We start from the raw sequence: 15,515 nt of genomic DNA, 5'->3' as shown, positions 1-15,515 counted from the left end.
CTTGCTGAGGGTGCACTCAGTCCTGCTGTCTATATCAGTGATGGTTTAGACCATCCAGATACTTTACCACAATAGCAGAAAACGTAGAGATAAGTGATCCTAAGGAAACTGCGAAGAGAACCAAAATGGGCACCTGAAAGGAAGCCTGCTGAAAGTCCACTGAAAATTACAATCCACAGCTCCAAAGGGATTTTTTTTCTTTCTCTGTTTTTTAATGGAAAGTATTTTACCTGCTGCAAGCTCAGTCTCATGGATAAAAATAAAACCAAAACCCCAAAATCAAAACCAAAATGAAAACCAAATCAGAAAACAGAATGAAATATGCCTGTTCTGAATAGTTAAGCACCTGACTATTGTCTGAGCAAATATAAAAGTACATAATGATTATAACTGGACATCTATCTAGGAAGAAGCTTACAGACAGCAAAAAGCCCTCCCATCTAGCAAGCACAGGCATTCAACAGCTCTAAGCTGAAGCTGTGCAAATTTTAGATAAAAATAAAGTGAATATTTTAACAACAGAGACAATTAGTCATTGGACTACCTTACCAATGTTATGGGGTAGTGTCTCCATTACTTCTTTACTTTAAAATCATGATTGGTTTCTCTGGAAGATGTATCTGTCAAGAAAGACGGGAATACATATGGCATGGGGCCAGCATCATCTGCACTTATAGTGGGAGGGACTTTTTCTCCCTGGTCCCTGTCTTGTGGGCCTTCAAGTCGAGAGCTGTGAGAGGAGAGGTTGCCAGTGAAGACTGCGGCAAAAAAAGTTGTTGAGACCCTCAGCCTTCTCCTTGTCTGTTGTTACCAGTTCACCACTGTTACTCATCAGGGAGGGGACACTTTCTTTAACCTTCCTTTTCTGGTTGACGTGCCTGTAGAAGCCCTTCTTATTTTTCTTGGCATCCCTTGCCAAGTTCAGCTCCAGCTGTGCCTTGGCCTTCCTGACCTCATCCCTACATACCAGGGCAACATCCCCATACTCTTCCCAGGATCCCTGTCCCTGCTTCCACCGCCTATGCAGCTCCATCTTGCCTTTTAGTTTGGCCAGCAGGTCTTGACTCATCCACGCTGGTCTCCTGCCTTCCCTGCCTTATTTCCTACACTTGGGGATCAAGAGCTCCTGCACTCTGTGGAAAGCCTCCTTAAAGATCTGCCAGGTCTGTTCCGCTCCTTTGTCCTTGAGGGCCATTTCCCAGGGGGTCCTATTGACTAACTCCTTGAAGAGCTGGAATTTGCCTTTCCTGAAATTCAGGGTCCTGACTATGCTTCTTATATGACTCATACGCCTTAGGACAGTGAACTGCGCCAGCGCATGTTCACTACAGCCCAGGCTGCCTCCAGTCATGACATCCCCATTGAGCTCACTCGCATTGGTGACCATCAGGTCCAAAATCACTTCCCCTTTGGTAGGGCTGTCTATTTCCTGTCTTAGAAAGTTGTCATCAAGGCACTGCAGGAGTCTCTTGGATTGCCTACAGCCTGCTGTGCTACTTTTCCAACAGATGTCAGGTGGTTGAAATCCCCCAGCAGGATGAGAACCTGTGAGCTCGATGCCTCCTGCAGCTGGAGAACGAAGGCTTCATCAATAGGCTCCCCTTGATCGGGCAGCCTGTAGTAGACACCAACCACGAGGCTCCCTTTGTTGTCTCGATCCCTAATTCCTACCTATAAGCTTTCAACCTGCTCGTGGTTATTCTTTAGGGACAACTCTTCACACTCTACCCATTTCTTAACATAGAGGACAACACCTCCACCCGTCCTTCCTCTCCTGTCCCTTCTGAACAGCTTGTAGCCATCAATAGCCACACTCCAGTCATGGGATTCATCCCACCAAGTTTCAGTAATGGCCACTTTGTCTTAGCTTTCCTGTAGCACGATAGCTTCCAAGTCCTCATGTTTGTTGCCCATGCTGAATGCATTGGTGTAGAGGCATTTCAGCTGTGCTGCTGGCTGTGTCACCTTCTTAGATGGACACCCCTTCTTTCCCCCAGGGTGTTTTGTGAAAGCTACCCTGTTGGCTCCTATCACCTCAGGAGCCTCTGTAAGACTGATTTTCCTGATTGAGCTTTAGATTTTGTAATTATTTTGCTAGAATCAGAACTTTTATAATTACTGTCCCCTTAAAAAATCCACCCAAATCAGGGGTAAATTCTGTGTAGTGCAGGTTAGGGTTCTAAAATAAGAAGCAGATGAGTTCAACCTGAGCTTCAGTGCACTATTAGGTAATACATTTGCCAGTCGCACAGTCTTCCCAGAGATATATGTCCTTGTTGGGTTGTTTAGCAGCTCTTATTATTCCTTAGTCACTGTCATTGGTTTTTGGGAATACCTCCAGTTATTCAGGTGCTAACATGCTTGTTTTTAAAAGGAGCTTAAAAATGCAAATTGTGCAACGCCTAAAGCATCTTGTTATCAGCCCTGATTGCTTTGCCTTTCCTACTGAGCAGGTATAACGTAAAGAACCTGCAAAAATACCTAACATTTCTGAAGAATAAAACCAAGGTAACAGAAGGGAAAGATTTTAGGCTGGAGTTCTGACTTTATGGTGAATATGGGGTTTTGCAGTTTCTTTGATACTTGGCAGAAAGATGGCTCTCTGAATTGTTAAAAGTTAGTTCTTCTGTGCAATTTTCCACCTTAAGCCCACAAAGAAAACCCCCAGTTTGTGCGTTGCTGTGGTTTTTTTACAGTACTGTGCATGTGTTCTGCTTTGCTCTCTTAGTGGCTGCCAGAAAGTGCCAGGTATGATGTATTATCTGGAAATCAAGAAAAAGCAATTGCCACTTTAAAGCGGATAGCAACAGAAAATGGAGCTCCAATGCCTTTGGGAAAATTAATTATTTCCAGACAGGTATGTACAGGTAACAGGCACATTCATAACGTGGGATACAATGAAGCTGTGCTACATTCATATGTATTTTTATAAGCAAATAATCAATGTTAAGTTTCACTTTAATGTCTCAACCAGCAATAAGAAAACGAGAGATGATCATATATGTGCCTTATTCACAGTGAGAAAGAGTTAGCTTCTCATTTTTATTTACATGAAAGTTGTGAAAGTGAAAAGGACCTTTAAAGTGGGCATTAATGTTACTTAACCTCACTCGAAGACCCTGTTTTTAGGGAAAAGCAAACCTTGAGGCTACCAAAGAACTCGGATCAGGACTCAGGAAACAAGATGGGATTTGACTCCTTACCTGCATCTCATTTTGAATCAAATGCAGATTTTCTGGAGTGGGGAAGCTGCAAGCTCCTGTTCAGTCCTTGTACATGGAGTAATTCAGGCTGTTACTTGTGAGCCACATGTTACTGTATGAATTGCATTGGATTTTTTTTTCATTACAGCTTTATGTGGCCAACTTCTCAGCACCCCTGTCAGCGTATAAAGCAGCTCTGCATCTACAGAACAAAGAGCAGACTTTTATACGAGAAGAAAATTGCCAAGTTAGCTAGCAAGGAGGGACAGCAGAGGGAGACCTGTAGATCTGAACAACAGCAAGATTGTAAAGCCAGGCAGGAGCCTGTCAGTAATGACAGTGTCTTGCTGATCAGAGATGGAGGTTTGATTTTCTAAGGTCAGGATCGGTGAGGGTTTGAGCTCTTGTGCCATTCACAAATGCTTGGTTCAGTGACAGTAATTTTGATGTGCAGTTTTTTTTATAGTTTTGTTTTCAGGGTGGAGTGGGAAAGTACTTCTCCTTAACTACAAGTTTATGGGCTGAGTCTCTCTCAGAACCACTCAGTTTGCAAGGGTTCTGCTTGCAGGAGGTCTGCTCGAGGTTCCTCAGGACCTTACCCTGGATCAGAAGCCCTGAAGGGCTGCTCTAATTCCCAGGAGCAGGCTGAGGGCCACCTGTGAGTGGGCAAAGCTCTGCTCTGCCTCCAGCCCCACCTTGTTCTGACAGGTTCTCACCTTCCTGGTGGAGGAGTAGCACGCCCTGTGCATGGACTGGTTTGAAAATGTTTTGCTTCTAGAGAATTTCCCTTGGCAGAGGAATCCTTTACTTGCATCCCAGCTCCAGTGTGGCTCCTTAAACCCTCAGCTGAACCCAAGCACTCCTCTGAGATGCCCTGAGTACACAGTACTGTGTATTGCATTAACTCTTACCTCTCTGCACCCTGCAGTCCAGGACCAGTGAATGCCCTCATCCTCTGACCTCTGCTTGTTTTCAACAGGAAGACCGAGGGAAAATGAGGGACCTTTTTACGCCCCACTTTCGATGGACCACATTGTTGCTCTGGTTTATATGGTAAGAGGAAATATAAATGACTCAGTGCCAGCACAATTCTAAATGGTTTTTAATGGAGGTGTTTTACAGTATCACTAAAATACAGCAACTTCCTCCTCAAAAAAAACCAACCCAACCTGTATTGATTTGTAATTTATTCAACCACCCAATCAGTAGCATTCTCAATCTAATTGCCCTTTCATTTTCTAAATGCTGGTAGGAAATTGCTTTGAGGTAGCACTTAGGGGAAGTCCTCACACAGTGGGTTCAGTTTGGATTCATGTTGTTTATTATAGGTTTGACCAGCTAAGACTTCCTCTCTCATTTTCTTCCTTGCAGGTTTTCCAATGCTTTTTCGTACTATGGGTTAGTTTTATTAACTACAGAGTTCTTCCAAGCAGGAGACGTCTGCAGCAGTGAGTACTAGACCATCTTTTCTTTTTAAATATGATCTGCTAAGTGATGGAATATCTTTTATTAGAACACCTTCTGCTGTTAGTTTGGAAAGGACTGTGGCTGCCAGCCTGAATTTTAAGGCATTCACTTAAGGGGTTACTTATTTTAAACATTTTTGATAGACTGTTCCTCATTTTCTGCACAATGCAGAGAGGTCCTGCAGTTTCTCTGAGCCCAAAATGTTAAACAGCAAGACAACCTTCAAGGAAGACCTGTTAGGAAAAGTATCTGTTCTTCTTGAGAAAAAAGAGAATAAGTGGAAGTTTCCAGATTTGACAGGCCTAATTAGTTCTGAGACAGAGATAACTGCTGCTGCTGTGGAGCTCCCAGGTTCTCCAGATGTGAAGAGCTGCTGAGAAAAAAGATAATGCTGGGAGACAATCACCCGGGGTTTTTTGCAGGTTTTTGTGTAAAAAAAAGTGCTTTGACTGCATTAAGAAGAGGCTTAAAAGGTTTGATTCCCCAGGGGAAGCATGATTGCATTCAGAACGCTTATAATTAGTGAAAACTGTCTGATAGTTGGGAAATTATAGAAAGGGGATGGGTAACATTGGGAGAAGACACAGATCCCAAGCTTTTACAACAGTGTATTAGCTATATGAGAGGTCTAACTGTGGTTAGCCTCCACAAAGGAGCAGGCATCCTTTAGAAAGGATGTTTTTACAAAGACGTGGTCTTCTTGAAGTACCGATGAAGTGCTAGTATCCCAATGTATGTAAGGAGAACCTGAATTATTGATGTTAATTCTGCTTACTGTCGTGAGCCCTGGCCTGGAAAATAACTCAGCCTTTGTAGCTGATAAGCAAGTGTAAGTTTTCATTCTGACGGTGATGGTTACAGAGGTAAGACATCCTGCCACAAATAAGATGATAAACTGTTCAGTTCCAGCTGTATTTCCAAGGGAGGACGTATCTCCGGTGCAGCAGGGTCTTTTCAGTACATCCCTTCTACCAGTGTCAGCAGTCAGAGTGATAGAGGCATAGCAGGGGTAAAGGAAGGCGAGCAGAGAAGAGATTACTTGAAATATATTTATTTTCTTTTTCCTCCTACAGTATCCAATAGAAGAAAAGAAGTGAAAGCAAAGTGCAGCCTGACCTGTGAGTATCTGACAGAGGAAGACTACACTGATCTGCTCTGGACAACCCTGTCAGAATTCCCTGGTGAGTGGCAATGAGAAGCACCAGTTCCTCCCTACCAGTGGCTCAGTGTGGTTGGAGTGGGCTCTGGTACAAGCAGTGAAATGGGCTCTTCTGTCCGGCCTAATGCCAACGTATTTCCTGCAGCACTGGAGCTCCTTGCTTGTACTACTTGATATATGCAGTGCACACAGTAGTTGTAGCTCCCTTCACTGCCCATGTGATCCCTACAGAGAAAATCACTATTAATTGCTTTGTGAAGCAATAATGGTCCCTCCAACTGTGGATTCCATCCAAGCAACATATTAGACCTTCAGAAGAAGAGCAACAATTAAATCAAAGGGGCAGAATCATTTGAACTTTTATCCATAAATGACTTTCTAGAACTATTTTAAAAGGACTGTGGGTATAGTGAATCAATGGAGAACTTGCTCCTTAAAGCTCTGTGTCATGATTTTCAGTCCATTTCAATTAATTTCAATGAACAGTCCAACACCAGACAAGCAAAAGGGTTAATATGTAATAGCCATTGATTCTTCAGATGTAGAAGATGATCTGTCACTATTAATCTGTCTGAAATAATACTGTGAGGTAGTGGTCAAGTTATTTTCACTGTTCTAGTTTCAGGGACAAAGGCTCAAAGAGAAGCCATTTAATAGATAAAAAGTTGTAAGTCCATGATAAATATGGTAAATATGCAGAGTCCCTACCTAATGGGAGGACTGTCCTGCATAACCGTCGTTTCGGGGAGGACGTCAGTGTACAGGGGACAGAAAAGAGAAGCTGTACTTCTGGGCTGATGCTGTAGCTGAAAGGACTGAAAGGTAGGAGTAAGAAATACTGGCAGGAATACCTCTGAATATAACACTGGCAACTCTGATGCCTGAATAACCCCCACACTTGCTGTACATCTGTGTTTAAAAGCATCTGGACAAGTTGCATAAGAGAGAATACTCTGTGAAGCTTACAGAGCTTGATCTATTTCCTTTATCTTAGAGCAGGTGGGAAATAGTGTAATAGCAGCATATAAGTAACGTAATAGGAAGAAAACACTGCTTTCTGCAGAGCCCTTAAATCTAGCAGCAGGAAGATTGGCAGGGAAGAATGGTCAGAAGTTGAACAAAAGATATTGCAGTGAGACATGAGGCAGGCATTTTTAGCATTCATGTTGGTAACCGCTGCCATAATCAGTGGTTAACAGATGTCAGAGTTGGTTGCTCACCCCTACGTCAATGTGTACCCCTGAGTGTGCGGGTGTGTGGGTGTGTGGAGCAGCAGGGCTGTGAACATGGAGCGAGACTCACCAGCTGGGACACAGAGCTTCTGTTTTCATGTGGCACCAATGGCTGGGGTGATCCATTCTGCATCCTGATGCCTGATGCCTCTGCCAGCAATGTATTTTTAAAGACATAGAGAACAAAACTTCAACTCTCAATAACCCAGCCTATGTTAAAAGCCAGCTGCTGCAGCCTCCACCTTGGCTCAGTTCAACTTGTCTCCTTCTACAGGTGTGTTAGTAACACTATGGATTATTGATCGGATAGGCCGCAAGAAAACCATGGCCCTGTCCTTTTTGGTCTTCTCCTTTTGCAGTCTTCTGCTGTTTCTCTGTGTTGGAAGGTAAGTAAAACACGGCAAACAACCGGTGTGTCTGATTCATCCATGTACTCTCTTGATTATGGCAGGAGAACTGGAAGTGATGGCTTGAAAAGCCATGAATGAGACGTTCGTGCTCAGCTGGAGAAAGAATTAAGGATGGTGTTAGGTTTTCTCACCAGAGTTTGGAAAGAAACTAAAAGAAGCAGGAGAGGAGAAATCCTTCATTATAATCTTGCTGACAGAGCAATCCAAAGGGGAAAATACGACCCTACGTCTGAGTAGGAGGTAACCAGTGGACAATTTTAAAATCAGATCTGGTGTAATGAGCCTGGGTGGCTGGTTCATGCCCTGTTGTCTCCCACCCATTCTGTGTTTCCCCAGGCTGACTGTACCAGGGCAGTGCTTCACAACCAAGCCCGATCTGTGCCTCCCGTCAGCGGCTCTGACTGCTTCCCTGGTTGTCATGGGCTCTCAGTGGTCCAAGTGCTATGGCACAGTTACGTGAGAAGCAGCAGACACAGACTGGCACCAGTTGTACACAGCACGGCTGGTGGAGCTCGGTGCTGGCATTGCAGATACATGGGGCCCGACTTCCAAAAGAACTTGGGCTCACATCTTTGTATTGTTCAGTATTTGTCCTTCATGCACATTTTCCAAAGGACGAGTCAGTTGGCAGCTCTGCCCTTGAATCTTAACGGTACCACATTTCCAGCTGAGCTCTGAGAGTCTGTCCCTGACTGCGTCTGGCCTTCATGCCACATGTGTGTGACAATGTCTGTACCCTGGGGCTGACGAACAAGAAATGACCTCACAGCCAGAGGGGCTCTCTCAATTTAAACCTTTTCAGGCACTGTTCAAAACCCTGCAGTACAGAGACCTTGTAATAAGAAACCTTACAAAGTTGCAAATATCCAGGTGGTACATAGGTTCATGTCTTTTAGACAGGAAAGCTGCACTCTCAGTTCCTTCCCAAGAGTGCTGGGTTTTTGTTAGCACCATTCATAACGTGGAATATATTTTTCTTATTTAGATACGCTTAGGCATTTGCTGCTTGTTTCAATAGGCCACAGCTGTCAGTTAGAGTGAATACATTTAGAAAGCTCATGTGATTGTGGGAATGCAGATTGTTTGGCATCATTGTTATATTAAAGGTCCAGAAAAAATACAAAGGGTTCATTAAAAAAAAACAAAAGAAATGGTTCTAACAAATTTAGCATTTTTATTGCACTTGCCTCCAAGTTAAACAAACAGATTGTACAGAACAATCCCAAACACTGCTCTCCTTTTTCTTCTCGCAGAAATGTTCTTACTGTGCTGCTCTTCATTGCAAGAGCTTTTATTTCAGGAGGATTTCAGGCTGCTTATGTTTACACTCCTGAGGTAAGGAGGTTGTTTTTGTAATGAGACTATTTAAGGGGAGTGAGAACATGGTGGGAAAGTCATTTTTATGACCTCTTCACAAAGGACCTTACCCCAGGTATGAGCTGATGAGCTCATTGTCATTGTCTAACAGAACTTGCTGTAGTACCACTTAATAATTTCCATTGATTTAGCTGACTGGAGGGAAGAGAAGTTCCCACTGGGGTTAATGGGCTGATGCTTTGTTCCCAGGTTTATCCAACAGCCACGCGTGCTTTGGGCCTGGGAACGTGCAGTGGGATGGCCAGAGTGGGAGCCCTCATAACCCCATTCATCGCACAGGTAAAACCCCTTCTCCCGAGGCTGAAGGCACAGGATGGTGATGGAGAACCTGCTCTGCTGCTGTAAGAACCAAACCAAGGGCAGTCCGTGTGCGATGTGTTGAAGGAGGGCCGTTGTTGCCTGTTTCTTGAGGAGAGTTCAGGCTCATCTCTCAATTTACCTCTTGCTCCAGAGGTCCATATGTTGAGGGATAAATAACCAAGAAGCAGGCTGCTGGATGAGACTGAGGGCACCTTGGAAGCCACGACCTGGAGATGGGATTTGTGCTATTAGTATTTGTATTTCCTTCTGTGCTAAGGCTCAGGGGTACTATTGTGTATTTTCTGCCTTTTTTTCTGCAGGTGATGTTGGAATCCTCAGTCTATTTAACGCTGGTGGTTTACAGTGGATGTTGCCTGCTGGCCGCCGTGGCTTCCTGCTTCTTGCCCATCGAAACAAAAGGTCGTGGCTTGCAGGAGTCCAGCCACAGAGAATGGGGACAGGAGATGGTCGGGAGAGGATCTCACTCCCCGGGGGTCACCAGGTCAAACTCCGGATCCCAGGAATGATGGGACATGAAAACCTGCTGAAAGAATGGATGATATGAGCAAGGTCTCTTTCACAGAAAAATCCAAGCCTGAAGCATAGCAAGCTGACCATACCGTCACTGCCAATGTCATGTGTCAAACTGCAGGAGCTGTTGGGTCAAACCTAAGCAAATCGTGTCTCTGCTGCTCTTTGCTCACACTCATAAAAACTTTACTTCTGTCTTGAGAGGCATTTGATCCAGATGTCACTTGAAATTTAGCAGGAAGGGGTTTTCTTAAGTCTGTTGTGCTTGCATGGTCAGCTATTCAGCTTAAAATGTCCCGTGTCAAGCAAATAGCTAACTGAATGCAACTCAGTATAAGCTGTAATTAAAATAATGTACTCTTGATGCCTAAAAACAAAAGATTCATATTTATTGTGTACTGGCATAGCACACGGTGGATTCCATACACTACAGAGTAGGTTTAATGAATTAGATGCCTGCCTTGCACTTTTTAGCAACCACCAACAACAACAACAATGAAGTGTGATAACGGCAAACCAGGCGATGCTTCCCAGTTCCCTTGCTTATGGGTTCTGTTCCTTGAAAATTGATGGGCACTGAATGCTTGGAAACGATGTTCTGAATGTTTCTCCCATCCAAGGCAGGTAGTTTGAGCCAGCAAGGAGTGATATTTGTTGCAAAGGTGGATGTAAATCATGATGGTCCGGAGCAGAATTGGACTTTTCTACCATTGCCAAAAGCATTGAGCACTCTGTCTGCTGCTTGGTGAGGACTGCTTCAGCTGTGCCGGTGTCTCTGTGTGTGTGGAGATGCACGCTGTGGTTTTCTGCTTGGGTCCAGGTATGTTTCTGCTCAATTTGCCTAAGTACGTCCTTGCGGTGCCGTGGCCAAAACCTTTGAGAACAACGCCCTGGTCTGCACAGCTGCGTGTCGCGGTTCGGCTGGGGCTGCTTTCCAGTGTCTCCCAACAGAAGGTGACCTCCTGCTATGGCTGCTGGTTGTAACTTGACCATAACGTCAAGCTGGTGACACAGGAATGGAGCTGGCATCGTGTCATAAATGAACAAAACTCAGCTGCAATCGTCCTAGGATGAGGAACTTCGCTTCTCCACTCCTCGAGGTCGATGATCTTGGCTGAGAATGTAACAGAGCTCAGGTGAGGGTGAGTTGGTCTTGTCTGTCCAAAATCTGTCCCTCTGCAGGCAGGCAGACTGCAGAGCCTGTGGATGTGCAGTGAGGAAACTCGTGAGGAAGCGGGGGACACATCTCATCCGCGTCTCAGTTTATTTTCAGGGTTCCAGACTGTGGAAAACACACACAACCAAATGTGAGCTGGACTAAATGCTCATCGCTGGGCTGGGGGAAGCAATACATTGCTATGGGATGCACGGTCAGTTGTCTCACATAAATGTTGGTAAGTGTGCAACAAATTTTGCACGGTAGAATATTTTAAGTATTCTGGGAACCAAGCCCCTTTTCTGTGGGGCAAGAAGAGGTCACAAGGTCCATGTTTGGGTGCAATACAAATGAACACAGCTGGAGTTCAGCTTTCACGCAGGATTTTGCAGTACTGTAGTGCAGTATAATGCTCCAAGACGTGGTAGGCTAATTCCTTAAAGAAACTGAGGAAACTCAGCCTAATAAAAAAGGCCAAAGAGGTTCTTGATCTTCTGTGTGTGGGTATCTCCTGCTGAGAGGAGTCGAAGTTGGACAAGGCACCAAAACGTCTGTCCCTTCATTTACTGCTCCGTGATGGCCACTGCAATGAAAGCCCCCAGAAGGGGTTGGTCTAAACACTTCCAGTTCAAGTTCCAGTCGATCCCAAATTAATGGAGAGGATCAGAGGTGAGACTGAAGATCAAGTGCATGGACCCGTGGCCCGAGGAGTGCCGCCTTGCAGCCTGCCACTGAGCGTGGCTGTTCTTGAGCGCCTTTGGTTAAAACTCTGCTTTTCCACTGTTAATGTTCACACAGCACTTCATTTTTTGAGTCAATATTCAACAGTTGTAAAGGACTGCATTGCAGTGGCCTTCGAAGTGTGCATTCAGAGAGTTTTATGTGAAGTATATATATATATATCTCATAAATGTGCACATATGTATACTTCAAATAAAATATCCCAGGTAAAGATTTATAGGTAATGCGAAACCTTTTGATGCTGTTGAGGAGTTCAGTTTTAACCTGTGACATTTACAGTATTTAAAAAAAAAACCACAGAAGAATTGAAGGCATTTTTGCTTTTCACTCTTGAACTCCACGTTGCAAATGTAGATCATGATATAAACGCCACGATTGGCCATCGTCATCCTTTGGGTCTTAAAAGACAGCGATGCCCAAAGCGCGATCCAAAGGTTGGGAGATTTCCCCATGGATATTTGTGGGCTTAGGATCAGGTAAATGGAGGAGAATGGGTGATCCCACCTCATGGAAATTGTAGATCATGATATAAACACCACGATTGGCCATCGTCATCCTTTGGGTCTTAAAAGACAGCGATGCCCAAAGCGCGATCCAAAGGTTGGGAGATTTCCCCATGGATATTTGTGGGCTTGGGATCAGGTAAATGGAGAATGGGTGATCCCACCCCATGGAAATCAGGAGGGGAAGCAGCTGAAATTCAGGTTTTGCAGGTCCCTGCGTGTTGTTAATGGTGGAGGGACATTTGAGATGGCTCACCGAGAAAATGAAGAACATTGGGGTTGATACACAATAGCCTATAAATAACCACGAGTCATATTTTGTTAATATGGCAACACCGTTGTTGTATATAATAAGCTTCCAAAGATTGTTTTACACACCGTCGAGTGTTTTTCACTGATGAAGGAATTGCTACAGCTTGTTCATTGAAAACAACAGAGGGAGGTAATTTTGAATTACAACGGAGAGCAAACACATCTGTGGGACTCAGAGATTTGCTGACTGTCCAATGTATAAATGTGGGAAAAATAATTCTCCAAGTGTGCTTTGATGGAATGATTTCTTATTCCTAAATGCTTGCCGGAAGAACATTGAATGTTTTCCTGTGTTTGAATGTACAGTTTCTAAGCTGGATACATTTTAATGTTTAAAAACTTTGTGTCTATCGAGCTTGTTGTAAAATATTCCTTTTGTTCCTATGTTACTGATGCAACATTGGATAGTTTAATTCCTCACTAGATATTTTATGTTAAACAAATAAATAGTTTTTTCAGTAAAAAAGCTTTTGGCTGTTCTGTGGGACTTGTACGAAGGGTCGGGAAGTTGAACATTTTTGGTTGGTTTATACCATTTTTGTTCAGTTTATACCATTTTTGGTCGGTTTATACCATTTTTGTTCAGTGTATATCATTTTTTGCTTGGTTTATACCATTTTTTGCTTGGTTTAATACCATTTTTGCTTGGTTTATACAATTTTTGTTCAGTTTATACCATTTTTGGTCGGTTTATACCATTTTTGTTCAGTGTATATCATTTTTTGCTTGGTTTATACCATTTTTTGCTTGGTTTAATACCATTTTTGCTTGGTTTATACAATTTTTGTTCAGTTTATACCATTTTTGGTCGGTTTATACCATTTTTGTTCAGTGTATATCATTTTTTGCTTGGTTTATACCATTTTTTGCTTGGTTTAATACCATTTTTGCTTGGTTTATACAATTTTTGTTCAGTTTATACCATTTTTGGTCGGTTTATACCATTTTTGTTCAGTGTATATCATTTTTTGCTTGGTTTATACCATTTTTTGCTTGGTTTAATACCATTTTTGCTTGGTTTATACAATTTTTGTTCAGTTTATACCATTTTTGGTCGGTTTATACCATTTTTGTTCAGTGTATATCATTTTTTGCTTGGTTTATACCATTTTTTGCTTGGTTTAATACCATTTTTGCTTGCTTTAATACCATTTTTGTTCAGTTTATACCATTTTTGGTTGGTTTATACCATTTTTGTTTGGTTTATACTATTTTTGTTCAGTTTATCATCAGAGATTTGGGGACTGCGCTGCTGTGTGGCCTCAGCCAGGGCTCAGCACTTTGCGGACCTGACTCGTTTTGCGCATTTGGACATAAAGAAGAGCCGCAGGACTCGTTTTCGCATCACGAGTAACCTCACAGATAACCACACTTAAATAGTTGTCAAATTCTCCTAAGGTCTTTAGTTGATCTTTGCATTTAATTCAGTTTGGACAATAAAAACCAGTCAGGTTTGCTTCGTGCCTATGGGTGTGGTTGTGGGTCACAGCCACCAGTGGGACCAGTTGGTGACTGAGGGGGGGCTGGATCACGGGAGCAATATGTAGGGAGGATATTCATTCTTCTGTGTTTTCTGTGGACTTTTTGGCATCCTCAGCCATTTCTAAAGCTGATTCTGTGTTCCCAAATGCCAGAGCCGCTGTTTGCTTACAGAGGGTGACTTTACTGCTACTTGATGTGTTTCCAGCTTTGTTCTGTATCGCAGGCGAGCGTTGTTGGGAACTGTGAGTTCCCAAAATGTGCTGATGCCAGCTGCAGAGAGGAGGTTTTGTCAAGAGCCGTCATTAAGAGGAGAATTAGATATGCAAATATTACCTTTATTGTGCACGCAGTAACTTGTGGCCTTTAAGAAAATAAGCAAAATCAGATTTCAGACAAGATCACACCTCTAATCATTTCTGTTTGTTTCCAAAGAGGTCAGAGCACAGCTCCTGTGGGCTCTAAGATCAGAAGAATCAACTGCTTATTGCGAGCTGTATGATGACTTGCTGCTCCCCTGCGAACCCAGCGTAGCTCCTCTGAAATCAGGCAAGGGGGGTTGGGTTTACAGCAGTGCAAGTGGGAGGAGAATACGGTCCTTGGTATCTCTTATGGGGAATAAGTGAAATGAAATAAGCCCTGAACAGCTCCTGCTGGAGCGGTGTCGCAGACCCAGCTCCTCCAAGAGGCACAACCTGCTCCGAGCCACGGCTCACAGCCGGAGGAAATGAGAGACTGAAGGGCCCGTGGGAGTTTTGGGGACGGGAACAGCTCTTTTTCGTCCGCTCTCTGCTATATATAGAGGTTGGCAAGTAGGCAGGGCTGGGACATGTTGCTTTTGTTGCTAAAAACATCATTTGGAAAGCCCATTTTAGGCAGCGGCTGCTGTCTAGCACCAGATACACTAACCAGGTGCTGTCGACCCATGCTTTGTCCTGGCGTGAACGTAAGGAAAGCCGTTGTAACCGGAGCACGTGCAGCCGGAGCTGCGGGCGCTTCCCTGGGAGCTTCAGAGCCTCTTCCTACTAAGGAGCTTTTGCCTCCTGGGGGGGAGCTTGCAAATCTAATTACACACCGGGTGTCGGCGCCGCCGGCGCGGACCTCAGGTGGCACCGGCTCCGTTTCAGATCCCGTCCCATGGTGCAGATGAACCGCAGGACAGCAGGGATTTCAGCTGAACCCTGCCTGCCCTTTGCAGACCGATCCCCGGCACCGACTTTGCCCCAGATAATTAATTCAAAATAAGCCTTTCATATTTTAAAGCGTGTCCTTTGGGTGCGTTGTGCTAGGCTGGGGTGGAGGGACCTCAGCCAGCGACAGAGCTGGCAGTGACCTGAAACGGAGACGCCGCAAACCGACGCTGGAGCTGAGGGGAGGCCGGCACGGCCCGTGGGCATCGCCGTGGTGTTCCCATCTTTCTGCCCCAGATAATTAATTCAAAATAAGCCTTTCATATTTTAAAGCGTGTCCTTTGGGTGCGTTGTGCTAGGCTGGGGTGGAGGGACCTCAGCCAGCGACAGAGCTGGCAGTGACCTGAAACGGAGACGCCGCAAACCGACGCTGGAGCTGAGGGGAGGCCGGCACGGCCCGTGGGCATCGCCGTGGTGTTCCCATCTTTCTGCTGTGATTTCTAAGCTACGGCTGT

At 44.3% G+C, this 15,515-nt stretch overlaps 2 protein-coding genes across 2 annotated transcripts in view; one reads left to right on the top strand and one right to left on the bottom strand.

The window, feature by feature from the left end:
* Window positions 1-1,297: 1,297 nt before the first annotated feature.
* Window positions 1,298-10,242, top strand: SVOP (SV2 related protein homolog (rat); the record flags this gene model as incomplete). The annotated part of the gene is given in 9 exon segments (XM_010184493.1): window positions 1,298-1,412; window positions 2,697-2,857; window positions 4,183-4,256; window positions 4,575-4,651; window positions 5,744-5,851; window positions 7,336-7,447; window positions 8,725-8,806; window positions 9,038-9,127; window positions 9,469-10,242. Coding segments are annotated over 9 exon segments (1,026 nt in total), but the record flags the coding sequence as incomplete, so codon positions are not given.
* A 1,152-nt stretch (window positions 10,243-11,394) lies between these two features.
* DAO (D-amino-acid oxidase) overlaps window positions 11,395-15,515 on the bottom strand; it is an 8,942-nt gene continuing 4,821 nt past the window's right edge. The window contains exon 12 of the mRNA XM_010184492.1: window positions 11,395-11,437. Within this exon, the coding sequence (XP_010182794.1) occupies window positions 11,395-11,437 (43 nt within the window). The remainder of the gene's footprint in view (window positions 11,438-15,515) is intronic.

This window comes from Mesitornis unicolor, unplaced genomic scaffold (assembly GCF_000695765.1).
Source record: "Mesitornis unicolor isolate BGI_N332 unplaced genomic scaffold, ASM69576v1 scaffold1355, whole genome shotgun sequence".
In the NCBI taxonomy this organism is placed as follows: Eukaryota; Metazoa; Chordata; class Aves; order Mesitornithiformes; family Mesitornithidae; genus Mesitornis; species Mesitornis unicolor.
The sequence above is the reverse complement of the archived record's forward strand: the minus strand, read 5'-3'. Positions and strand labels throughout refer to the sequence as shown.